Raw genomic sequence first — 27,454 nt, forward strand, 5'->3', positions numbered from 1 at the left:
CGGCGACGTTGCTCAGTCTTGGTGTGGGCTCGGCGGTGCGGGGCGAGCTGCGTGGAGGGCTCGGCGGTCACCGGCGGCGGCGGCGGCGGCAGTGGGGAGGCCGCAGCGCCATGGGGGGGCGTTAGGCTGCGGCGGGTGAGGCGAGGGGCGGCAGCGATCATCTGGTCCGCGGCGACCTTCGGCCGGGCCCCGGGGTGGGAAGGCCTGGGGCGGGGGTCGTCCCTGGTTGCAGGGGGCCGCGGGGCGGGGCTCGCCGGCTGTCGGGGTGCAGGAGGCCTGGGCCGCTGAAAGGAGGAGGCGCCGCCAGCCGCCAGGCCCTGCCGCTGGGCCGCTTGACGACGACGCTCCCGCGGGGGCCCCGCCTGAGGAGGACGCGGCGGCGGTGGCGGCGAGGCCGCGGGAGGCCGCGGAGGATGGAGGAGCGGAAGGAGGAGGGCGAGGCCGAGATCCAGGAGCACGGACCCGAGCACTGGTTCTCCAAGTGGGAGCGGCAGTGCCTGGCCGAGGCCGAGCAGGACGAGCAGCTGCCCCCCGAGCTGCAGGAGGAGGCGGCGGCCGCCGCGCAGCCCGAGCACAAGCAGCAGAAGCTGTGGCACCTCTTCCAGAACTCGGCCACCGCCGTGGCCCAGCTCTACAAAGGTGAGGCCGCCGCCGCCATCTTGGTACCGCTTGGCCGCCGCCGCCCGGGCCAGGCCTGGTCGGCTCAGCGGCCGCTTCGGGGGGCCCTGATAGCGGCGGCCTCGGGGATCCCGGCCGGTGGCTCCGGGGCCCTGCAGCCCCCTCCCCGCAAGATGGCGCCGCGGGAGGGAGGCCCGGGGTTGGAGCGGCAAGCCAGAGCCGCGTGGGGGGAGCCCGGCTTTGGGGTGGTCCGAGGGTCCCCGCTCTCCGGGCCTGGCCACTCGGTGTCCCCCCTCGGCCCGGGGAGGGGAGGGGAGGAGCCCCCGTCACAAAATGGCGAAGGGAGACGGCGGGGCGGCCCCATTGTGCCCTGAGCCGGCCTCGGGGCGGGGACTGCCAGGGGGGCGCCTCCCTGCGCCGCGGCTCGTTCCTGATCTGTGCCCCTGAGCTCTGCGGCATCCCCTTCTCCCCGCCGCGACCCGCCTGCCCCCTGGTCGTCACACTGGGTTTGGGATCCCGAAACCCTTGAACAAAATGGCGAAACCTAATATGGCCGTTCCGGAGTGTTTGACGCCCAAATAACATTCTTGTTCTGTTTCTTTCTCTTTCTATGTGTGTTTCTTTTTTCTTTTTGTTTTTTTTTGTTGTTGTTTTTTGGCTTGCTTTTCAGACCGAGTGTGTCAGCAGCCAGGACTTTCTCTCTGGGTCCCCTTCCAAAACGCAGCCACCGCCGTCACCAACCTCTACAAAGGTAAAGATAACCTTGCTGCATTGCCGATTCAGGGAAGGGCTGCCTGCGTCAGGGTGTTTGCCCTGCGTTCCAAGTGTGTTTTGTGCTCCCCAGCCCAGCTGCTAACCTTGAATACCTTGCAACTTGAGAATCCCGGCGGTGCTCTAGCTAGATCCACCGGAGGCGATTTTGACACCTCCCTCGGCTCCCCGGGACAGAGGGCAACGCCTGGGGACGTTTTCGGTTGGCTTCTCCTAGAAGGGGCTGTTGTTGGCACCCAGTGGATGGAGTTTGCTGAAGGTCCTGCAGTGCCCAAGATACCCCCCGCCCTCGGCCCCCTTTCAGCGAAGAATTACCCTGCCCCTAAAGTCAGTAGTGCTCAGGTTGAAAAGCGTTGAGCTGGAAGACGGCTGAGCCTTGCTTCCCACTGGAAAAGACATTGAGTGAAGAAAAGAGTTGATGTTTTTTGTACTACAATCGGAGGTGGGACGAACTTTATGGAAAAGATTCTTGAGTTAGGCATTTGAGAGCGTGGCAGTCAGTATAGTTTTGAAGTGTTGGAAAGCTTGCTAATCGGAGTCATCTGCGCGCATGTTAACGTGCTGCTCTTCTCTAGCAATTTGATCAAGTGTTTTCTGTCAAAACGATCCTGTATCTGATTATTTGCTGGCAGGAATTCTGTTCAGAGTTTTGAGTCGAAAGGTTTGTGTTTTATGGTGGTTTTTTTCTGGAGTTAATCCCCCTCCCTTTGTGATGACATGAAGGTATGTAAGTAAACGTTCTTGACCGTTGTGCTTTCTTGGTAACGGTGAGTTTACATTTTGTGCCTTACTGGTTTTGAAGATTGAGAAATTTGGGGTTGATTTTTTTTTTTTTTGGCAAGGTTTTTATGGAAAAAGGGTTTGACTTTGTTAATCTTAAGAAATATGTAATTAAATGTTTTCAGACTTGTAAGAGTTGCTCAGAACAGTAATGGAATTTTGTGCATTTCAAAAGTACCAGTATTGGTATTTTTGCCGTATATATTTAGGCCATATATAGGTTGAAACGGGCTATGAAGGTGCTGCTTGACTCTCAAGTTGTTAATTTTTGCATAAGAATGTGCCGCAGCATCTTGTAGGAAAAATATCTCTTATTGTGAGATTTCTTGAGTAGACTATAGTTTTTTGGGACAGTAATTTGAGAACTGGTAACAAAGTGGTGAAAAGAAACGCTAACTTTAGGGAATGAGGAACTATAATAATAATAGTCCAGTCTTACCGAAAAAAAGGAAAACGTGGTTAAATAGTGCCCCAGTGGTTAGCTTTGATTTTATATAGCTGTTTCTTAAATTGAGACTGAGTAAATTGCTTCAACATCTATCAGTGCTGACGGTCTTGAACATTTTGGAATGGCTCTTGGTTTTGTCCAAAAAGGGAATTTTGAAATAATATTTAATTAAAAAAAGGTTTCTGGGAGTGTAATTTACATTCAGTAAAATCACTGTTTTAGGATATATACTTTGATTTTTTTTTTTTTTTAACAAGTAGAATATATCTATCACCCTCACCCCAGTCCCTGGCAGTCCACTGATTTGATTGCTGTTTTTTCTTCTCCATCATGTCCTAAATAGAACCGTGGAGTCCTTGTAGCCTATTGTGTCTGGCTGGTTCCAGTTACTATGATAAGATTCACCCATCGAGTTCGCATTGCAGGTGTGCATAGTTCAGTGCCTTTTGATTGGCGAGTATTACTCTGTGGTGTGGCAGTACCGTGGTTTATTCTTTTGCTTTTGTTGGTATTGGTTTGTGCTTGAAGGGGAAGGCAACACATTTTTAGTGTTTTTATGTGCCAGGTTCTTAGCCTAGGCAGTATAAAATGTGAGTGTCCTCTGGCTTTGGTGCTGTTTTGTGCTTGTAGAATGTGTCCCTTTAGGACTAACCTAGCAGTTTTCTTTAGTGCTAACTTTTGGTGTAAGAAGATGGGTTCAGCAGTTGAACTCTGAAATAACCCTTAATTTGATTACTTCATTTAAAAATGTTTACAATTTGTTAGTTTTTCTGCTCAGAAAACTTAAAGAGGAACATTAATTTTATTTTTAGAAAACATCACATATGATTCTTGGATTATTGTAAATGCTTGATTGTTAGTCTGAACTATTTTTATTTTGAACCTTGTTTCTGTACAATGAAAACACATCTTTTTCCTAATAGAAAATGGTAAGTTGTGTCTTGTGGAATTTGATAGTGTAGTAACGTTTTCATGTTTGGTTCAAGGAGTGTGTGGATAATACTCTGGATAGCCTCACACTTTTTCTTCTTTACAGGGTGTGGTCTTTAGAGAACAGGCATACAGCTGTAGGAATAATTGGTTACCTTAAATAGAAACAATAAAATTAGCAAGGTGGTGTCACAAGTGCATACAGCAGTAAGTAGTACTAAATTTAAATGATATTGGTTATAGTTCTGATTAAATATTTAAGTATAATTTAAGGGGGGAAAATTTGGTGGATACTTCTAAGTGGGCAGTGGGCAGCAGGCAGCATTCCTGTATTTTGTATAATGTCTGACAAGGTAAAAATGGCTTATTGTGGAGCCTGGGGACAATTTGGCACTCCTACCAGCTTCTTGATAACTACCAAGAAGTTCATTAGGTGTTTATCTCAATCCTGACCTTCACTAAGAAGGTCAGGATTGAGATTAAAAACCCAGCAGAGGGTCCCTTTTAGTTGTCAGTGGGCTTTTGAAAAGTTGAAAATTGAGTTAATTGATTTGGTTGGAATGTGGCTAGAAGGATTTGGAAGATAATGTAAATGTAAGTTGAACTTCAGCAAGGACAGAATTCAATAAAATGGAGTGGGTGGTTCCTTCTACTGTAAATAGTAGGGTCAGACTTGTCTTCCCCTTTCCGAAAAAGGAAGGAAGCCAAAATACTGATTGCTGGTTTTTGATTTGATAAATGGAAAGAGGATGGTGTTTCTTCAATATTCAGTAGTATCCTTAGATCAGTATATTTTTTGATACCTGGAACTAAAGAAGGGGAGTAAAAAATCATTTTAATCTAGCTAGGGTTGATGTTTACCTAGTGTCATTGTGAGTTGGAGTCTACTGCTACATTGCCTGAGTTCAGATCTTGGCTCTGTTACTTCTTACCTTTATGGTCCTGGAGACAGTGAAGCCAGGTGTTAATTCACCATTGTGCTCCTTGACTTAATTAACTTAAATAGGGGTAACTACCGCAAATTCTAGTACAAGCTTTTAGGTTTTTTTTTGTGTTTTTTTTTTTTGTTTTTTTTTTGAGGTGGAGTCTTGCTCTGTCGCCCAGGCTGGAGTGCAGTGGTGTGAGCTCAGCTCACTGTAGGCTCCGCCTCCCGGGTTCAGGCCATTCTCCTCCTGCCTCAGCCTCCCGAGTAGCTGGGTCTACAGGCACCTGCAACCACGCTCGGCTAATTTTTTGTATTTTTTTTTTTTTTTTAGTAGAGATGGAGTTTCACCACGTTAGCCAGGACGGTCTCGATCTCCTGACCTCGTGATCCACCCGCCTCGGCCTCCCAAAGTGCTGGGATTCCAGGCGTGAGCCACCGCACCCGGCCACAAGCTCTTAGCTTTGTGCCTGGCATAGTGAGTGCTCTGGCATTCGTTGTGTTGGTGGTCAAGTTTTAAGTATTTTTTGGATTTGTCTCAATGTGGGCAGTGCTTAAAATGAAGGGAAGTAATAGTAGTTTATTTTCTGTCTTTTTAAAAATTTTTTCTTGTGTGGGAATAAACTCTGGTGTGCACTTCCTTTTTCATCTTCTTTCCCTAATTGGAGTAAATGTAAGTAGAATTGACAGGTGGGAAAAATAGTTTGATGCCCTTAAGTCCTCATTTTTGATACATCTTGATGCCAAGCACTCCTTATATGTCTCACTTCAGTGTGGCCATTTTGGACTCGTAAACTAAAGGAGAACTGAGCATAACTGTTAATGTGTAGGCCAAGTGGCAGGTGACTTAGAAACAAATGGCCAGAAGTCATATTCTACCTGGAGACTGGAGCTGGTTTGTGACTCACTTGGCTACAAAAAATTGTTACTGAGTTTGAGACTTTGTTCAAAATACCTTAGTGTGGATTACAGTGAGAAACCCTAAGCATTAAATTCTATTTAACTTTTCATGCTTGTAATCCCAGCACTTTGGGAGGGTGAGGCAGGAGGACTGCTTGGGGCAATATAGTGAGATCCTATGTCTTAAAATTTTTTTTTTAATTAAAAAATTTTAGCTTTGTCAGAAGCAGTAGCCTCGGTTATTCATAATACTGTTTGTAGATTGTAGATTTTTATAGAAGACTGCTTTTTTGTGTGTGTTGCTCTTATTTTTTTCCTTTTTTGGAGACAAAGTCTCACTCTTGTCCCCCAGGCTGGAGTGCAGTGGCGTGATCTCGGCTCACTGCAACTTCTGCATCCTGGGTTCAAGCGATTGTCCTGCCTCAGCTTCCCCAGTAGCTGGGGTTACAGGCTCCTGCCACCACACCAGGCTACTTTTTGTATTTTTGGTAGAGATGGGGTTTCACACCATGTTGGCCAGGCTGGTCTTGAACTCCTGACATCAGGTGATCCTCCTGCCTTGGCCTCCCATAATGCTGGGATTACAGGCGTGAGCCACCGCGCCTGGCTCTTTTTTTTTTTTTTTTGAGACAGGGTCTTACTCTGTCACCCAGGTGGGAGTGCAGTGGTGGTGTCTCAGCTCACTGCAACCTCCACCTTCCAGGCTCAAGTGATCCTCCCACCTCAGCCACTGAGTAGCTGGGACCAGAGGCACCCATCACCATGCCCAGCTAAGTTTTTGTATTTTTGGTAGAGATGAGATTTTGCCATGTTGCCCAGGCTGGTCTCCTGAGCTCAGGCAATCCACCTGCCTCAGCCTGCCAAAGTGCCGGGATTACAACTGTGAGCCACCATACCCAGCCTGTGTGTAGTTTTTCTGTGAAAGGATGTGTTGGTTGCAAGTATCAGAAAAGACAAGTTGGGCTGGCTTTAGCTGTATGGACATGTATTGGCTCCTCTGACTTAAAAGGCCACAGTAGGATTGACTTAATTGAGCGGCCTAGGCTCCCCTGCTCTGTTCTACCCTGTGTGCACTCATCAGGCTGACTTCATTATGTTGGCAGAATGGCTTGTGGCTCACATCTCAGGGCCACTCAGTGAAGCTTAGAAGAGCCTAAAAATGACTTCTGTCATCTCTTGGCCATAACGCTGTCACTTGCTTACCCACAACCATTAATAGGGGTACATAGGGTTATGCAGATGAGTTTAGGCCTAAGCCACAACCCCTTGAGCAAATGTAGAGGGAGCTTCTCTCAGAACTTGGTTGCTATCTAAACAAAAACTTGGAGTGCTTTTAGGCAGGGGAGGACAAGGATTGGATGCCAGGCAGGCAACAGACAGTGTTAAGATTCTCCCCCAGGGCTGGGCGCGGGGCCTCACGCCTGTAATCCTAGCACTTTGGGAGGCCGAGGCAGATGGATCACCTGAGGTCGGGAGTTTGAGACCAGCCTGACCAACGTGGAGAAACCCTGTCTCTACTAAAAATACAAAATTTGCTTGGCGTTGTGGTGTATGCCTGTAATCCCAGCTAACTGGGGAGGCTGAGGCACAAGAATCGCTTGAACCTGGGAGGCGGAGGTTGTGGTGAGCCGAGATCATGCCATTGAACTCCAGCCTGGGCAACAAGAGCGAAACTCCATCACACACACACACAAAATATATATATTATATATTAATTATTCCCCTGGTTCCTCGTCCTTTGTTTTGTGTGCTAGGTGAAAATTAAGTAAATACATAAGTAGCTAGGAGGTATGCTTATTTTTGGATACCACTTCCTTAGGGAGTACAATTGAAAACAGTTTTATTTTGGCTGTGACTTAGATTGTTACATTCCTAAAGAAACATTACATTTTCTTTACTGATTGGAGTGCCAGGGCTCACACCTGTAGTCCAGCACCTGAGGCTGAGAGGAGAGGATCTCTTGAGGCTAGGAGTTTGAGAGCAGCCTGGGCAACATAGTGAGATCCTGCCTCTACCCTTCCTCCCAAAAAAGAATAAAATATTTTTCTGTGTAGTGGACTGGCTAGTGCAAATTTAATTCTTAAGTTTAAAAATCACGTAGTCAGTAGTGTTTCTTTAGAAGTGTTGCTTTGATGTAGAGTTGTGCTCTTATGGTTTGTAGATTGTCTACAATTGAGAGATGGCTTCTCATTTGAGGAAGAAATAGGTCATAGAAGGAACTCTGTTACTGCACTTTGGACACAGGGCCCTTTGAACTTCAGTTCCTTGTTACAAACTTGCCATACCTGCTGTAATTCACATGAATCAGTGTGTATCAAAAAGCTGTAAGTAGTGTAATCTGATTAATTTTATGCAGTTATGTAAGAAAGTTATTATTTGGTCTTCAGAATCAATATAATTCTTTGCTGTCTGCCCCCACCCCAGCCCGTTGTGGTGGGAGAATTTGTCTTCCAAAATCTCTTGCATTCAGTTTCACATGCTTATATAAAAGCATTTTTAAAAAATGGGAAATATGGGATACCTGCTATGACTGGTGTATGAATCAGTTCATTTTTTTTTTTTTTTTGAGGTGGAGTCTTGCATGTCACCCAGCCTGGAGTGCCGTGGTGCAATCTTGGCTGACTGCAACCTCTGCCTCCCAGGCTCAAGTGATTCTTCTGCCTCAGCCTCCCAAGTAGCTGGGATTACAGGTGCCTGCCACCATGCCTGGCTAATTTTTATATTTTGAGTAGAGATGAGGTTTCACTATGTTGGCCACGCTAATCTCGAACTCCTGGCTTCAAGTGATCCACCCACCTCGACCTCCCAAAGTGCTGGGATTACACGGATGAGCCACCGTGCCACGCCCGCCCAGTTCCTTTTTTGAATAAGGAAATGAATGTGTCGTGGTTAAAGGTTAGATTGACATTTCAGTGCCCTTGGGGTTTGCCTAACCTTCAAGTATGTGGCTCTTTTCCACAGTGACTTCGGTTTCGGTAAAATAGTGTTGGACGAAAGACTGGCCACAGCTTCTGTGCTGTTTTTCTGGGATAGGTACCCGAAAGTCCACGCTTCTAGAATTGGGGTGTGCTCAGAGCAGTGTTTGGCTGAGATCCTTCAAGAGGCCGTGTGTGTGTGTATGAGATTATCCACTGGACACTAGTTTGTCCTGGGATTATGTTAAATTGTAGTCATGCCTAAGATTCTCCAGTAAGCATACAGGTCTCCTAATTAGCTCAAGGTATGAGAAAGGTTTATTTTCAATCAGGTAACTATTTAAAAAGGACTCTATTTTAAATGCTTCACCATCTACATGGGACTTTGTATTTCGGGAAATAACTGAGGTTGGGTTTGAGTGGTAAGGCAATTGGACTTGGTTTTCAGAATATATACTGTTAACAGTGTAAAACTACATTATGCCCCGGTGGTGCAGAAACATACCTAAAACCTTAAATGTTTCTGCTTTTCTCCTCTAGGACCTTCTAGTCTGCAAGGGGAGTGTTTGCAAAATGCATGACTTTTAGCGTACTCATAGTTGGTTCTGACGTTGAGACTTGGTCATCTCAGAATTTTTGAGGTGAAATAATTGGTCAGTTGCATAATTTTTTTTAAAGAGGTTCACAACTTGTTACATAACTGTCTTACATCTAAGCCAGGCCACTAGTGATTACTGAGTTTTCCCGATGTTCAAATCTGATGAAACCATTAGTCCCTTGCAGATCTGACTGTTGGACTTCTTGTGTCTTCAATCAGAACAAACCAAAACTTGGCCAAGCTCTTCACAGGATAGTTTTTTTTTTTAAACCACCTCATGTGGCCCCTTCCCTTTGGCCCTTGAGTTTTGTATCAAGTTTAGCTTCTCTTTTTTTGCTGTCTGGTTTGCCAGGTGTATGTTTACATGCCTCCTTCATCTTTCTTTTTTTTTTTTTTGAGAGAGAGTCTTACTCTTTCGCCCAGGCTGGAGTGAAGTGGCGCATTCTTGGCTCACTGCCACCTCTGCTTCCCAAGTTCAAGTGATTCTCCTGCCTCAGCCTCCCGAATAGCTGGGATTACAGGCGCCCGCCACCATGCCCGGCTAATTTTTGTATTTTCAGTAGAGACGGGGTTTTGCCATCTTGGCCAGGCTGGTCTCAAACTCCTGACCTCAGGTGATCCACCTACCTTGGCCTCCCAAAGTGCTACAATTACAGGCATGAGCCACCATGCCCGGCCATCTTTCTTTGCGCTGTCCAAGCCTGTGTCAGACTTGTTTCTTTTTACTATGCTTCAGACTTTTTTTCCTCTGTTTCTCCAGGTCTGGGCTTACCTCCGTTTGGCTTTGGAAGGGTAAAATATCCTCATTCTCTTCAGAAACAGAAACTTTCTCATTTACAAGCTTGATTAAAAGCAATTCTTCTAGGTAGGATAGGTTTAAAAACGTGATTGCTTCTAGGTTAACACATTTTACATTTATCCTTTATGTGGTCTGATAAGTTTAGTTGCTCAGTGACTTGATTTCTCTTAATGCCTCCAGATCTTTCAGAATCATTTAAGTTTTAGGTACAGCATTATAAGGTCATCTTTAGGTTTGTCCACCCCTTTAGGGTTGGCTCATCTAAATCTTTTCCTAAAGAGGTGGGAAAAGTGGTGACCCTCTCTACTGCTATTTACATTCAAAATGGAGTTCATGCTTTGTTTATGAAGAAGTGAGAAATCAAAATTATTGATTCACGTTATACCAGTAGTGAGACACTGGAGAAGTTACTTCACTCTTGAGCTGCTTTTTATATTTGTAAAATTAGAATAATCCACCTTCTCAAAGTTGTGATGGAGAAGATATGAGTGCACTCTATAGCATTATCAGGTTTCCAAATTGATGTTGAATTCTAGTCTTGGTCCTTTTTATTTTAAAGTTTTTTTTTTTTTTCTTTTTGACATCCCAGGTCCTACTTTGATTATTTTTTTAAGAGAAAAGATCTGTGGACAATATCCTTGTTTTTCTTTGTCTTTAGCAATAAAGACTGTCATCTGCTAAAGAGTAGGCCTTATTATAAAGTTCTGGTTGTTGTGCTTCCCTCTTGCCATTTTCTTTAGTAATGCAAATTCAGCTTGGGATCCTCTGTGATGTCTGGATGATTTTTATTTTATTTTTTTCTGTAACGCAGCTTTACATTGTTTGACTATTGCCCATCCTTTCAGTCTGCTGTAGATGTAGCAGATAAGAAATTAAAGCCGCCGGGTGCAGTGGCTCATGCCTGTAATCCCAGCACTTTGGGAGGCCGAGGCAGGCGGATCACGAGGTCAGGAGTTGAAGACCAGCGTGACCAATATGGTGAAACCCAGTCTCTACTAAAAATACAAAAATTAGCCAGGCGTGGTGGCGTGCGCCTGTAATCCCAGCTACTCAGGAGGTTGAGGCAGGCGAACCCGGGAGGCGGAGGTTGCAGTGAGCTGAGATCCAGCCACCGCAGTACAGCCTGCGCGACAGAGAGACTCCGTCTCAAAAAATAAAATGAAATAATCAAAGCCAGGAAAAGTAATAGAGAAATGTACACAGTATTGTTGCTTTTACAGAAAGTTCCAGGATAAAGTAACAATGTTGGTTAATGCCATTAAAGACATACTGGTGATTTTCTGCTGGCACAGCAGCTCAATTAAAAATAAATAGCAGTCACTTAAATTTTCAATTATTTTTTTCAACTAGATGAAACCGCTAAAAGGTAGAGGTAATTTTACCAAAACCCAGGTGGAGTATATACAGAGAATCTAGTCTGGGAGATCTGTTGGAATGGTTGAGTTATAGGAAGCTGTTGGGAACTGGAAGCAGGATGAGTATACCCAGGGAAATGAATAAAGCTTTTTGTTTTCCACCGTGCTATTTGGTTTTAGTGTTGAGCCGTCAGTCAGAATTTTTCCTTCTAAAACATTTGCTGCTGGCTTCAGCTTGTTCCTGATTCTTGGTGCTGAATCTGTCAGTAGGAATGCATCTCCACAATGACTTGGTAAATGCAGATGAGCGTGGCCTGAGGCATGTGCAATATTTAGACATCTGTTGAATGATGTGATGCAAGTTATTTTAGGTAGTTTCATTAAAGATAACTAATCTTTGTGTTTCTGTTAAAAAAATTTTTTTTAACAAGACAAGTTCCAGGACTGTGATAAGTAAACACTGAATTTAGACCATTAAGATTAAATGTTATATAACATTTTTATTATGACTGAAATCATTTCAGTTTATATTACTGATGGGCTTAGATTAGAGGCCACATCATGGTATTCACTTTGGTTAACTTGTAAAATGGTTTTCTTTAGAAGGGAATGCAATACGGCCCTAATGATCATGATACATGTTTTCTTTCTCTTTTTCTTTTTTTCTAACAGAAAGCGTGGATACCCATCAACGAAGTTTTGATATTGGAATTCAGATTGGCTATCAGCGACGCAATAAGGATGTGTTGGCTTGGGTTAAAAAACGCAGAAGAACTATTCGTCGAGAAGATTTGATCAGCTTCCTGTGTGGAAAAGTTCCTCCACCACGAAACTCTAGAGCTCCCCCAAGACTGACTGTAGTGTCCCCTAACCGAGCTACTTCAACGGAAACTAGCTCATCTGTAGAGACTGATTTGCAACCCTTCCGGGAAGCCATAGCTCTGCATGGTAAAGCCGTTTAAACATATTTCTTTGGAAAAATGGTTAAGAGGGTGCCTGTGGACCCATTTTTCATGTTTAGGCTTAGGTCCAGATATACTGTTTTTTGTCTTACAGTAAACAGCTTGCTCTAGAAATGTTTAATAGAATGTAAGTTAAGAACTTACATGGGCAATTTCTGTCAGCTAACCCATCCTAGAAAATGTTTTTAGAAAGTTAGTTTTGAGCTTATTGGTGTTAAAATGACATATCTTTCTGCAGCGTTGATTAGAATTTATCGCTTTACACTTACATGTTGTACGTGTGTTTTTCCTCTTCTGAAGTCAAAGAGGAAGTTCTTGTGTCTTAAGAATTCTGTTATATTTCTAATGGTCCATGGCAGGCAAGTAAGGTGGGAAATTGTTGGGTTAGTTCTCATGGGACCTGGGACCTCCCTTGACACCTTTCTTACTTGGTTTGCTGTAGATGGTGGGAGAGGATGCATGTAAGACTCGACCTTCTGCATGTCGTCCCTCAGGTCCCTTGCACTTTAAGAGCTGGGACCAGCAGAGTGCAGCCAGTGGACAGGTGGATCACTATCTCCCCAGGCCAGACCTGTCATAAGAAGGCACTCTTGGCTAAGGGATTTTAGTATTGCTGGAGAAGCCCGGGGAATGTAGTCAGTGATTAAGTCTGTTGTTGCTTGTTACTCTCTGATACAGACTTCCAAATAGAGCTGAGAGAGTTAACCTGTGTGACAGCATTTAATACTGCTGTAGGAAAAAAAGCAACAGAATAGTAAGACTTGCTTGAAACCATGATGGAAGCATGGATCACGCAGATGGCTAAGCAGGTAGAAGTAATTAGGTCATGAATCCTTTTTTTGTTTTTCTTTTTTTTGGGGGGAGGGGTCATGGAGTTTCGCTCTTGTGGCCCAGGCTGGAGTGCAGTGGTGCGATATTGGCTCACCGCGATCTCCGCCTCTGGGTTCAAGCGATTCTCCTGCCTCAGTCTCCCGAGTAGCTGGGGTTACAGGCATGTGCCACCACGCCTGGCTGATTTTTTAGAGACATGGTTTCACCATGTTGGTCAGGCTGGTCTCGAACTCCCAACCTCAGGTGATCTGCCCACCTCGGCCTCCCAAAGTGTTGGGATTACAGGTGTGAGCCACTGCGTCTGGCCATGAGTCTTGTTGAAAGTTAACATTTCTGGGCCATGGTACAGGTCATCTAAAACAAAGTAACCTGGTAAGGTACTAAGAAATAGTGGGATATAAAGAAACTTTATTGACGTTGAATCATTGAAACTTTATAATACCTGTAGAGATCTTGTTCTCTCTGGGAAACTGTAGTTCTTCCCTGAAACCCCAATGTTGTTTTTTCCCTTGATAGTGTGTAGGACAATTAAAAACAAAAACATGAATTGCAGGAAAGTTCAGGTTGTGTGGATGCAGTACTTTAAGACTGCACACTGTTCCTGACACAGTGGAGTAGTTAGGCTGTCAGAACTTCGGAAGCTCAGGCAAAAATGGGATTGATCTGTTTATGCTGAATTAGAGAGTTTCACATCTTTCCCCCTAAAGTTTGGGAAAACAATTTATTAGAGGTGTACATAGTTTGTTAGATTAATTTTAGTGCATGGTGACATTTGATGCAGTTGTCTCTCCTTAAGTATTGTGATTTTCTTCCTTTATTAAGAGGATTGTGGCTCATTCCATGCTTCTCTTAAGGTATCTTTTTACTCTGTTTTACTGTTATATTTTAGAAGATAGTTTTAAGAAACATAAAAACCATGCTTGTTATCTTAACGTAGTAGTAGTGTATGTAATAGTAAAAAGGGCAAGCCAGCCCCCTCTGCCCTCGAAAACCTGTATCCTCCAACTCCCACTACATTTTCTCATATTGAATCTGTTCCACTTGTGATTTATTGTTTTCCTGAACTTTGGGAATTTTAAGTAATGATACAGTTGAAGGGACTGTTTACAATTTTCACATGTTTAAGTTGTGAGGATTTAAAACTTAAATATAAGGCTTTGTGTAGGAAAAAAATGATCTTAACCTTCAATAAATTTATAATGTAGCACTAATCCAGTATAGATTGGAGACTGCATTCTTACTCTTACGGTTCATACTTCTAATTCATGTGGTTAAAACAGTGTTGTGAAGTAATAAGGCCCCTTGAAAGAATCTACAGAAACATAAATTATACTGAGTTGTGCTCTACTGGTTTGTGAGAACATCAGTGTATTAAGGAGAATGGTAGTTTAATTTGAATATTTAAAGAAAGTAATTTGAATGGTTCTAGTACTAGGGCCATTATTAACTAGTAACATAGATTAGTGACTTTAACTGGGTATCCTTATTATCTGATTTGTCTGAAGTGAAAACTGTTAAGGTGCTCTTTTAAAATGTATTTGGAAACACCATAGTTAGGGTAAATACAATGTCAGAATTCAGTCTTGCATATTATTTGCTTAGCCAAATTTATGAAGTCTAAGTTAGGCCAAATAGAAGGTTTTGGAGTTTTACATTGGGGGTGAGTCTAAATTCATGTGTTTAGCGAGCACAAGGACATGGGAAAAGAATTGGTATATTGAGGCAGGCTTGAGTTTATAATCAAAGCAAACTCAGTTCTTCTTCATGTCCTGTATATTTAAGAGAGGACAGTTTTCCCACAGTTTTTTTCCCCTTACCCCTACCCCCATCAAATACAGCCCAACCAAATAACTATGTTCTTAATTTAAAGGAAAATGGCAGACTTGATACCTGCTGAATATTTCGTGTAGACAGAGTATGACAGTGAATGAGATCCCCAGTCATTGCCCTTGTAAGCCTCGGAACCCAGTTTAGTGGGAGAGACTAATGTAAATAGCTTTAATCAAAAGTATATCGACTGGCCGGGTGCTGTGGCTCACACCTAAAATGCCCGCACTTTGGGAGGCCAAGGTGGGTGGATCACTTGAGGTCAGGAGTTTGAGACCACTCTGGCCAACATGGTGAAACCCTCTCCCTATTTAAAGGAAAAAAAGTAAGACATATCCATTTATGGTTATCAAATAGGTTTTTTGTTTTTTTTTGTTTGTTTGTTTGTTTGTTTGTTTGTTTTTGAGACTGAGTCTCGCTCTATAGCCCAGGCAGGAGTGCAGTGCTCACTGCGACTTCCGCCTCCTGGGTTCAAGTGATTCTCGTGCCTCAGTCTCCCGAGTAGCTGGGATTATAGGCGCCTGCCACCACGCCCAGCTAATTTTTGTATTTGTAGTAGAGAGGGGGTTTCACCATGTTGGCCAAGCTAGTCTTGAACTCCTGACCTCAAGTGATCTGCCTCAGCCTTACTGCCTGCCCCTAAGTGCTGGGATTGCAGGTGTTAGCCGCTGCGCTGGCCTCAAATAGTTTTTATCAAAGCTACTTCAATTAGTGGTTAGCAAGGCTTAAAGACTAATTCAGTGCTTTATTTTGACACTTGTCTGCAACATGTGGCTTTTTTTCCTGTGTCCTATGGGACCTAGTCATCTGTATGTATGTTAGACTCACAGAGGAATTAAAGAGATAAACATTCATGTGCTAAATTGATTTCTGTCTTGCTTTGTTATCCTATGTCTTAAAAATAACATTATTATAAATTTCCCAGGAGTTGAATTAATGCTAATAACTGGTAACTCGTTTTTATGTAAACAGCATACTTGAGACCAGAAATTTTCTGGACCACTTCATGGATCTCTGCCTGCCATTCTCATTGGTCCTCTGTTCATCCCTTCTTTCCTAGAGCTTCTCCTTACCTTGGCTTCTCTTCTGCCACATTGGCCTGCCTGACCTGTCCTCAGGCCCTGTCACTGCCCTAGATTACGTTTCCTACCTCTTCACTTCCAAATCTGGACCTCTCGTTTAGACCTTCTCTCCTGACTGCCAGACAGCATGTCCCACTGTCCTCCGGTGTACATCTCCAAAGTGTCCCACAGGCATTTATCTCAGATGAAGTTTCAAGTTGGACTCATTCTTCTGCCCCAACAGCAGAATGACTCATTGAGCCATTGAGCCATTCAGCACATTATATGGCAGATTCGGTGCTGTCTCTGGGAATACATAAATAAAGAGCGATTCCTTTTCCTGTTGAGGCAAATATGGATTTGGATAATTTCTATTCATGTCATGAATGTGGTATGTGGAAGGTATTCTGAGAGCAGAAAGGGATGTTTCACAGCACAGCCCGGCTGTGTGGTGCTCAGGGCAGGCCCTCTGGAGGAGGTGAGCCTGGGCTCTTGGGCTAATGTTTCAGCCCTCACTTTCCAGTCCTGAGCTGTTGTCACCAGTCCATCTTTCATGAGACCATTGGAGTGATCTTTCTGGTCTTGTCACTTCATGATTTAAAGTTTCCCTGGGCCTACATAGTGAAGTCCAAATTCAGCATGGTATTACCAGACCCTTATGATCCAGTCTTAACCATTGGTTAGGTGTCCTAGCCATACTGTTTATCTCTTGAGTACCTCTATGCTCTTTGACAAGTCCAGCCCCTACATGTTCATACCTCACTTCTGTGACACAGCCTTCCTTCAGGGCTCCCAATCTCTGTAGCCTCCGTGAACTATGCATTTGCTCTGCTGCTTGATTTGTTTCTGTGACTGTCCCATTCTCCTCGGGACACATAGCAGGGACCTTGTCTTGGTCCTTTTTTTTTTTTTGGCTTTAACAGAACATAGCAAAGAACCTGACACAGGTGTATTCTGAGTTTACCACTGGGGTTATCACAGAGGTCTGCTAAGTGAATACAACACAGTGGGGACCCAGAACCTCTAGAAAGGGTTGAGGATTACAATCCCCAGATAGCTACAATGAGGGAATAATGTAACCTGTTTGCCTAGGGTGTTACATGGTAATCTTGAATTAGAACAACTGAGACTTCCATGGGACCTTAGGGTGATAACCATTAAACCTACTCTTTCAGTGTTAACTTTGTAAAAGCATCACACTAAGGAGGTTGTCATTTAATCCTCATACCTACCCTGGATTATTAACACTGTTGATGAAGAAAGCCTTACTTGGCTAAGATATAGAGCAGGTTAGTAAGTGGTAGAATAGATAATTCCAGTCCTGTCTCCAAAATACACATTTTTTTAATTAAAAAAATTTTTAATTTTCAATATATTTCTTATTTTTGATTTTTTATTTTCTGTAGAGTTGGAGTTTTGCCATGTTGTCCAAGCTGATCTCGAACTCATGGGTGCAAGCCATACCCCAACCTCGACCTCCCAAAGTGTTGGGCATACTGGCATGAGCCATGGTGCCTGGCCTAAAAATGCATACCCTTAAGCACTATGCCCTTACATTTTTAGATGTGGGATTTCTGTCTACCACATCGCCCCCACTAAGACCTAGGGCTTAGGTGTTGAGGTGGGAAAGATCTTGAGGCTTTTCTTCTCAAAATTAATCGGAAATGATGTGAATTTTATGTCTCTTTCTGGGGTTTTCCTCATAAGCTAATCTGGATTAGTAGACTTAAAGGTGAATGACCAACTGTATCCCTGGTTCACTGGTTAGGAAGAGTACGTAGTCATTGTGTATAGGCTATTTTCCTTAGTAACCTTGGGCAACATGCTCAACCTCTCCAAGCCAGTCTCCTTTGTGAAAGGTGATATACTTACAAGGCGATATATTAAATGGGAACCCAGGCAGGTTACCTACCCTACCATGACACTGGAAGTATTCTTTGCCTTAAGAAAAGGAGAATTGCTGGTTGGTTCCAGGTCTTGTGGGTACTTACTCTCTTTTCCCCTGGGCAATTTTGCTATAAAAATAGACCCAGGATCTCAAGGCCCAGTGGCTTTTGCCTTCTGGGATAATTTTTTGCCTCCCTGTTTAGTAGTAAGGGTCACATTTTAAATTGCAGCTATCACACTGGAGGGCGTCAGATCATTTACAACTTTGACTACTTAAATATTACTTGCTAAGATCTTGAGCTTGTCTCATGTTGACAGACTAGTGAAGTTGGTTACATTGTCTCTCTCCTCACTGGAGGGAGAGATTCAGAGTTGCCCTGTCCAACCCAGTGCTATCTCTGGAAAGGGTTGGATTGAAATCTGGTTTCCCTTCATTCTGAGCTGTCATCATGGGGGTTAGGTGAAAGGGTCCCGAGTAAGAAGATGGCATGGGTCCTAGGGTGCGGAGCCAGATGCCAAGTCAGACTTCACTCGGTAGCTTTATTCAAAGTCCCACTTTCACTCGTAGCATGTCGTAGGTGGTCTCTGCAAGTTGCTGACCCTGATTCAGACTGTTACATAAAAATCAGACACTTGGTTTTAGTTCCCAAACTGATTTTGATGACATTCTTGACTGCAGGGCTTGGAGTTAACCCCCCTGGGCCTGAGTTGTCCCTCTGTAAAGTTACACATCATTTCAGACTCAAAGGCCTCTAGCATGCAGGGTCTGGTGTCATAATAGGCACCGATGGGAACCATTACGTCATTGGCTTTTTTGGCTTTAATCTTCCCAATTGTAAGTTCCTTTCATGTTTAAAACAAGTTTAAAAGACAGGGGGACTTAGGCAAGCTCAGGCAGTCTAGCCTTTAATACAAGAATTTCAAAACATAAAGGAAAAAAACTTTTTTTTTTTTTTAATCAGTACTTTGTGAGTTACAAGACAGCAGCAGCTCCTTAGTGTTGATTGCTGAGGCCTTTTTGGTTTGAAAACTCTGCTTCCTTTGTGAATTTGGTGTTAGGAGTTCTTATTGTTATTCTGCAGCTTTTACTATTGTCCTTTATTTACTGAACACAGTGAATACCAAGCACTCTGTTTATTAGAGGCTAGGAGTAGGGGCGGGTGGTTAAAGAAACAAAAAAGCGAATAATCTCCTCAAGGAGTTTCTGGCCTAATAGAATTATAGTAGACAGTGAAGTATCTAAACCCAGGAAATCAGAGTGAGGCACTGTGTCCATCGCCTTGAGAATTAATAGGCTGCATTTCTCGGTTCTCTTTTTTTTTTCCCCAACTGAGTCTTTCTGTGGACTTACATGGAACTTCTTATTCTCTTAAATCCTTAAGTTGCTTGACGATGTTCTTGAATTTGGAGAAACGGGATGTAGGGCCGTATGAAAAATCATTTGAAATCAGATTTAGGGGTATAAGGTTGAATAGTAATGTTTTACAAAGAAGAATGTAAGGCAGATAACTAATTCATCACGTCCAAAGTATAAAACTGCTACCTTTTCCCTAGAAAAGGAAAGCTCATTTTCGGCAGCCTAAATCAGTAAGATTTTCTTCCTCCTCCAAGTGCAGATTTTGTACCCTTTGTTTGTCAAAACATTCTTTGGCCCTACGCATGCCAGAGTGATATAGAAAGGAAGTTACCACATTTTTTTTGAGAACAAATCACTCCTGATAAAATTTCTTAGACAATTGATAATCATTTTGAGAAGAAATTTAATTGTATTTGGCTCTGTGTCTCACCTCTTTGGTATCACTCTTCTACCTCTTCCATCACTATAGCTAAATATTTAGAAGTATGTCTTGACACCTAGCACAAATGTTTCGGTTAAGTATTTTAAAACTGATGGATGGTATGGCCGGGCACTGTGGCTCACGCCTGTAATCCCAGCACTTTGGGAGGCCAAGGCGGGTGGATCACCTGAGGTCAGGAGTTTGAGACCAGCCTGACCAACATGGAGAAACCCCGTCTCTACTAAAAATACAAAATTTAGCCAGGGGTGGTGGCGCATGCCTGTAGTCCTGGCTACTCAGGAGGCTGAGGCAGGAGAATTGTCTGAACCCGGGAGGCAGAGGTTGCAGTGAGCCAAGATCGTGCCATTGCACTCCAGCCTGGGCAACAAGAGCAAAATTCAGTCTCAAAAAACAAAACAAAAAACTTTGATGGTATAGTACGAAAGAAACGTCTTGCAGTTTTCTGTTGCAGAGAATTAATTAGAACCAACCTGTCGGATTGTACCCATTCGCCTTTCAGAATCCTTTCTTCTCTGTGGAAACCCACGCTCCCAGCAGTGTGTGGAACACAGTAGATTCTCAAGGAATGCTTGTTGAATGTTGCAGTCTGCATCTTCTTGAAATAACAGAACTGTTGATAGCTGTTTAAAAGTAAAATGTGTCTAAAAAACATTTGGAAATTAAGATGTAAGAGATACAATGCACCAAAGCAATCTCTTAATTACTTAAAATGAATTATTTCAAAGAATCTTCTTTAATTGAATTTTCTGTGAAGTCTGGAATTTGTAAATTATGCCCCTTTGTTCAAACCAGCCCCTGAAAAGAACAATTAAGGCAATCAAGATAGCATTAAAGTTTTCAATGAAGTTGGCATTTTCTGTGTATTAAGATTGGATGTTAGCTGCTGAAGTTTGTGGAGGTAGGACATAAAGCTTCCAACATCAGTAATGCAAAATTGTCTTGAACCTGTGGTAAAATTTTGTTGGAGATTTTTTTCATTGCAGTGAAAAGGGCCATGTAGCATGCCTCAAAGCCAGGTTACTCAGCTTAGTCCTTGTTTAAGCAGTTTTGATATTCAAGTTCAATTTTCTCACTGATTTTATGATTAATTTCTTGGAAAATTTGAAAGTTTTCAAGAAGTAAAAAATTAATATCTTGTTATCCCACTATATAGAGATTAACTGCAGTTCAATGTTTGGTGCATTTTCTTCTAGTCTTTTTTTCTATGTATAAATATTAAAGTTATTACATAGTTGAGATCATACTGCATATATGATACTGTATCTTGCTTTTTTCATTTGAACGTCGTGAGCAATTTTCCCATGACATTACAAACTGTCTTTGAAAAATGGAAAACATTTGGGGCTGTCAGCATAACTGAAAATGTTTTCTTGGTGTGACACATGTATCTTTGTAATTGGTTTGATTTAGTGTGCTTTATTTCAATAAAAATTCAGTATTATAATTTACAGATTGGGGTGGGGAGTGGTATCTACTTCAAATTACTGAAATCTTCCTAGTAGAATTCTTTTTTAAATGTTTGAACTCCCCTGGTACATCTTAAATGCGACATTGACACTGCAGGTGCTTGGATGTCCTGGCACCTCAGAACACAACTTTGTGCGAAAGGAGTGCTGTGCATCTCAATAGTGCAATTCATTTCCAATGCAAGAATGCCAGGTTCTTAGGGCCCCCGGTCAGGATATTACCTACTTTATTTAAGTTGTGATTTTAAATCCCGTTTTCTATGGGAGATAACACTGGTGGAACAGATCTGCAGAGGGCCCTGCACCTGCGCTGGTGGATCAACGGTGTCTTCTCACCTCCAGGGCTAGCTGCCTTGCCTTCCCTCACGGGGCTTAAGTGGCTGGGAAGCAGATAGTGTAGATGAAGTCCTGGGCCGCTGGCTGCTGGACTGAGGCAGTGAGATGACTGGGCTGGCATTTGTTCTTTCTCTGCCTGTGTGTGACCTCTAACTATGTGCCTGGAAACTGAATTACATGTAATTAATGCTGCAAACAGGATTTTCTTATTGCCTAAGCATGAACTTGGTATGAAAATAATAGTTAATAATTTACCATGTAACTTGGATTCTTATAACCTGGACTGTAAATTTGTTTTAGCTCCAGTGGGAGTTTCCTTTTCAGAGTATGACGAAACCATCCTCATCTTTTCCACCCCTGGACTAATCATTTAAAATGGATACAGAAACTTTAAAACTGCTGAGTTTATCTTGTGTTAAGCAATTAAGACTTCTCTGTCTAATCATGCTACTTGTTCTGCTTTTGTCAATTGATACTCCAGTAGCCCTTTTGAAAAAGTATGTTTTTGGTAGAAATTAAGTTGTATGCCCTCAGGACGTACAACTTGGTTTTTTTTTTTCTTTTTTTTTTTTTTTTTTTTTTGTTCTGAAGCATGTTTAGATTTTTCTGTACTTGTATAGGTCTGATTGTTTATGTGGCTTAGCTAAGGTTTTCTAAAGCATCTTCTAGTAGCTGTCATTGGTTTGTAAAATAAAATTTGGGCTGTCAAAATGCACATTTTTTGGTGGTTAATCTTAATTATTTTTGACCCTTGTGAAAAGTCTTTTTGGGGAAGATTAGGTAGACAAACTTTGAAAATATTTTCACTGCTATGAGAGTCAGTCATAGATCATACTGCACATTACAGTTATCAAGCTAAACACCCAGGTCATACACCCAGTAGAAAAAGATGATTTCCCAGAAGCTGCTGGAATTTTCAGATTGACCAAATTGATGTTTAACACATCTTTTTCATGGAGAATAGCAACTGAAACAATAAGGAACATTTGCTTGAAATCCCTGGTCCACTTCTGATAGTGTTTTGAGCCTTCCATATTTGTTGTTAGGTATTTATTAAACATGCTGCCATGAGACTCCTATGTTAACAAGGGCATTGGGGTGGGGTTTGTTGAATTCTTTTTATCATTTGCAATGATAAAGGGGATCTTGATTTTAATTATTGAAGTAGCCCAGTTTATTGCTGAATGTGCCCATATTTTGCCATTATAATTACCTTTTGGATTATGAAACAAGTATGAAAGGTTATCCTTGAAGAACATGGGCACCTTGTAATATGTTACAGGCTGAGACACTAGGTGAAATAAGGCACACCTCTCCCCTCAAGTTTAGTCTTGCTGTAGAACTTTAAAAAAAAAGCCAACAATGGGGATAATTGAGTTTTAAACTTGATGGCAATGATTTAAGTGAAGAGAACCATCTGGGTTTATTTCCTGGTGTTGGAGAGGTGAATAAACATCAACAGTTGAGCCTTTGATTTCAGTGGATTTCAACATGAGGGGGTAGGACTTTGACGTATTATTCTTTTTCAGAATTCATAAGTGCCAGGCACTGTGCTTAGGTCATTAGATGGAGATGAGAAGATATTTTCTATAGGAAGAGATGGTTGATTGTACCATGCTGTAGAAAGATGGCTGAAGATTTTTTTTGGTTTATTTTGTTTTTTAAAAGTAAGCTTGTGCCGGTTGGGGAAGAGGAAGTGAAGTTCCTTTTTGATGGTGTTGAGTTTGAGATGTCCAGTAGGCAGTTAGAAATCTGGGAGGGCTGTTGAGCTCTTTAGTCCAGTTTTGGGAAACGTGTGTGGGTAAGGTAGGGGTTGAGGATATCACCCAGGGTGACACTAGCCTTTCAGGGACAGAAGGGAACCCCACCAAGGCGACTGAGGAGGGAGCAGAGAGTTTCAATTTCAAGGAGGAGGAAAGAGGAGCCAGCAGGAAAATAAAATGGAGAGGTAGGAGAACCAGGGAAGGAGCCTCAGAAGGGAGGTGCTGGGGAACAGGTGGGCTCACTCAGGGAGTGAATGTTGGGAGAGAGAGACATTTGCAAACGTTGGAAGAGACAGATAGTTGCAGGCCTCACTTTCAGAGAGCTGCAAATTGCATGATGTTGGTAGTGGGGATTCGGTCTAAGGGTGAAGTGAAGAGGGCAGGAGGGGAAGGGAGAGAAACCGTTTAAAGAGATGAGGCCTAAGAGGCAGGCTGGCCCTAGGACCGACCTGAAGCTACCTTTTGGTAAAATACTCTAGGCTTAGAAGAGGATCAGAATAATCGAATAGGAATATAGATTACACTTGAGTGGGAGTCCTAGCTCTTGTTTACTACCTGTTGACCTTGGATGAATTAACTTTCAAACTTGGATTTTCATCTGCAGAATGGAGATATTATAGGTGTCATAGGAAGTAATTGACATAGTACCTGATGCAGGAAGTATTCTCATGTTAATGCTTCTATTTTTTAATAGGTGCTACTTGGAAAGGTTGAGAGGCTAAAGAGGGACAGTTTGATTTCCTCTGACCACCAGCGGGAAGGGAGGATGTGTCTTCTGCAGGGAGAGCAGCCAGGGGATTGGTTGGATCAGTGCAGAAAGGAATGGGGGGCACCTAGAGTGCTGAGTTGAGCACCTCAGAAGGGAGGTGTGGCCCGCAGGACATTGTCAGCACGTGCGATGATAGTGCAGGCCGTGGATTTGAGAACATTCACAGAATATTTGGTGGAGGAAAACGTCCAGGGGAATGTAATAGATTGATGTGATAGGAGGCAGAGACTTTTCAACTTAAAATTCAAATTTAAACTACATATTTAGGGAGTTCATTATTAGAAAGAATGGGCCCCTGTCAAATGAAACCTCTAAGCTTACTTGAAAATCTTATAAGTCCTATCCTTTGAAAATTAATTGATAGTCAAGCAATAACAGATCCCTAGGTGAGGCGAGAATAGTGGAAGGGGAAATTCCTAAGGCAGAAGATCACTGCCAGTGACGGTAGGTTTTTAAAAATGCAACACTGTGGTTGGTGTTTCCTGGCCTGACTCATACCTTTCACAGGTTTATCCTGAACATTTAGGAGTGGAATGTAAGTTTGGCTCCTTAACTGTGTAAGAGTTTAAGGAAAGGAATGAGTATCCATGAGTGCTGGGTATGTTCTGGATTCAGTAAAGTAACTTTCTTTTGTTTTTGAGACGGAGTTTTGCTCTTGTCACCCAGGCTGGAGTGCAACCTCGGTTCTTTGCAACCACTGCCTCCCAGGTTCAAGCAATTCTCCTCCTCAGCCTCCCGAGTGGCTGGGATTACAGGCGCCTGCCACCACGCCCGGCTAATTTTTATATTTTTTAGTAGAGACGGGTTTTCACCATGTTGGCCAGGCTGGTCGTGAACTCCTGACCTCAAGAGATCTGCCCGCCTCGGCCTCCCAAAGTGCTGAGATTACAGGTGTGAGCCACTGCGCCTGGCCCTGGATTCAGTAACTCTTAATGTTGAAAACAAAGCAGCAGGATTCTTCACAACCCTCTCCCCTCCCCACTTCCCTGAAGGATGAGAGAGAGGATCATGATTGAGGCTGTCCTGAAGGACATCTACCAAATACCTGCCAGGCCTTAGGTGATCACGTAGCCTGATTTGTCCAGGGCATACTGACTTTGTACCTGATGTCCCAGTAGAAATTTTAACAGTGACTCTTTTCGGGTTCAACAGTAATACTGTTTTGAATGACAAGTTATGTGATCACCTTATCTAGAGGGGATGTTGGAACAAGCCCAGCTGGGCCTGGAAGTGATTTCTGGCTCTCCTGAAAACATCACACACATACACACTCATCAGAGGGGTCTGTTGGAATGGTAACTTTGGGTAACCAAAAATGTCTTGTCTTTAAAGCAAATGTCTCCTGTCCTTATCTGTAAATTTTGTGCAGTACCTACCTCATAGATGGGAGAATTTCATGAGATATTTGTACACCTAGCACGGTGGTTGACACATAGTAACTTTTAGTAATTGGTAGTTACCAATATTGTAGATATTGGTAGTATTACCAATAAAGTATATGTCAAGGCCAGATGATATGTTTTTCCAGAATAAAACTTAATTGCTTACTAGTAATCCCTTATAAAGAAAATAGGCAGACATGCTTTGACATTGTGACAACATGGAAAGTAAGTGGGTTGCTTTCAAAAGGGTTAAATAATTGAGCAACTCTAAAACCTTTTTTCTTCTTCCTAGGTCTTAGTGGTGCAATGGCTAGTATAAGCGTGCGTTCGAGTACCCCAGGCTCTCCTACACATGTAAGCAGTGGATCGAATGCTAGTCGAAGGAGAAATGGACTCCATGATGTCGATTTGAACACTTTCATATCAGAAGAAATGGCACTCCACTTGGACAATGGTGGAACTAGAAAGCGTACCTCAGCCCAGTGTGGCGATGTCATTACAGACTCACCAACCCATAAACGCAACAGAATGATCTAAACTGCAAACATTTTCACACCCACCATGCTGCTTGAAAGCCACTTGATCCTCAACATATACTGTAATTGCAAAGGAAACATGAGGCCATCTTCCCTTGTTCACTGTTTAAGACAAGTGAATTCTATAGTGGTTGCCATAAAAGGAAGTTCTAGGTATTTATAGTAGATGCCCTTGTAATTATGGCTTTCTTAAAACTATAATCCTAGCAGAGGACATCAGATATTGTGTAGTCGTTAACAAGATCATCATAGGCAAACATATATCCGTTCCAAGGCTAAAAGTGACCTTAACTGTATTTATTCTCAAAGGGAAAGGAAATATCGGATGTTTATTTGGTTATAGAATGCTTTTTTTCTTTTTTTGAGGGTCCATTTCCTGCTGCGTTGAGTATTTTGCTTCAGCAGTATTGCCAGGTTCCTAAAATTGTCTAAAAACATGATTTGGCTTCCATTTTTGCAGCTGCACTGTACCATGCACCTGGTTTCTATATAGTAACAGTGTGCAATTCTAATTATTGGACCGTGCCCTGTTTTTAGTTTTCAAAGCAGTTTCTAATTCTGGTGATTGTGTGATGTAAAGAGGTGCTATGATGGTCATGCAATTAATACTAAATATTGAATCAATGCACAGAGCTTTATTGGATTCACTTTGTGTGTGTTAGTGCTCTAAAGTAGCAATATTATTATTAAACTGCCCCCAGATTAACCCTGTAGGCCTAAAGTACTCAGTTTTAAGACAAACACTACTTCCCATGCAGGGTACTTTCCTTATGGTAAATGTAAACATGTAGACTGCATTCGAGGTGACCTAAAGTAGAGCGGTCATGAACTTTGAGAATGGGCTTCCTTTTTGGTTCAGTATTAGAGGGAGAGGGAGATGGATGGTGGAGTAGGTTTTCTAGTCTATCATTTTACATTTTTCATGGAGTCCCTGCTTAGTGCAGTTTCCATTGGAATGGGTGGAAGACGACAAAGCTCTCTTTTATCTGCTAATAATGTGATTGCAACTTAAAATAGCAAAACCCAACTCTCCCTGTCCCTCCAATCCCTCTCCTAAAAAGTTGAGTTTGGAATCTCATTCTGGAAAAGATGGAATCGCATGGAGATTCTCTAGCTGTTAGGTAGACCTAAATAAAAGTTCTCATTAGATTCCTCTTTTGAGTAAATATAAGACCTCTTGTAGCTACAATGTTTTAGAGCATGTTTCATCTTCATTTTTAATATCCTGAACTGAATGATAGTGTTTTTTTAGATGAAGAACTGATGTCAGCCTGCCAGGTACTGTAATTTATTCTATCATATTATTATATTATATATCAAGTAGGACAGTGAAAAATGTTTCCTTGCAAACTTGTAGTCCAGTATCAGTTACTTCCTATTTTTATCCTTAGAAGACCATTGCAAATCAGTGTAAGGGTTTTTCCAGTAATTACTCACAGCACTTTGTTAAAGTTTGCAATTTCTTCAGCCATTTAATAATACCTTTCTGTGAAGAAACTTTGCTGAGTTAACCATAAATATTCATTCATTGACTGGGTGGGATGTGAATGGAATGTTAGAAATGTTGTGTGAATTGAAATTCTGTATTCATTATAGATGTAGCCCTTATTTAAAAAAGTGAATTCCATACTAAAACTAGGAATGAAAGATATTTCTAAATCTTTGCAAAAGTGGATCATTTTTTGTTTGACTATAATAGCAGGAAGAATTATAGCAATCTGTCATATTACCTTAGACAAGCCTATGTATTATGAATACTTTCAAGCTTCCCTTTGGAATATACAAGACATGCATTTGGA

At 42.4% G+C, this 27,454-nt stretch overlaps 1 protein-coding gene across 1 annotated transcript; it reads left to right on the forward strand.

The window, feature by feature from the left end:
* LOC116464092 (HUWE1-associated protein modifying stress responses 1) lies at positions 1 to 27,454 on the forward strand. The gene is made up of 4 exons (XM_032147362.2): positions 1 to 639; positions 1,289 to 1,369; positions 11,709 to 11,984; positions 25,412 to 27,454. Exons 1-4 carry the CDS (start codon positions 414 to 416, stop codon positions 25,654 to 25,656), a joined length of 828 nt encoding a protein of 275 aa, XP_032003253.1. The 5' UTR covers positions 1 to 413; the 3' UTR covers positions 25,657 to 27,454.

This window comes from Hylobates moloch, unplaced genomic scaffold (assembly GCF_009828535.3).
Source record: "Hylobates moloch isolate HMO894 unplaced genomic scaffold, HMol_V3 SCAFFOLD_177, whole genome shotgun sequence".
Classification (NCBI taxonomy): domain Eukaryota; kingdom Metazoa; phylum Chordata; class Mammalia; order Primates; family Hylobatidae; genus Hylobates; species Hylobates moloch.

Bases quoted from the DNA above. Each gene is read 5' to 3' on its own strand.
- LOC116464092 (XM_032147362.2), top strand. From the start codon at position 414: ATGGAGGAGCGGAAGGAGGAGGGCGAGGCCGAGATCCAGGAGCACGGA. The intron at 1,370-11,708 runs GTAAAGATAACC...TTTTTCTAACAG, and splicing joins CGTCACCAACCTCTACAAAG to AAAGCGTGGATACCCATCAA. The intron at 11,985-25,411 runs GTAAAGCCGTTT...TCTTCTTCCTAG, and splicing joins GGAAGCCATAGCTCTGCATG to GTCTTAGTGGTGCAATGGCT.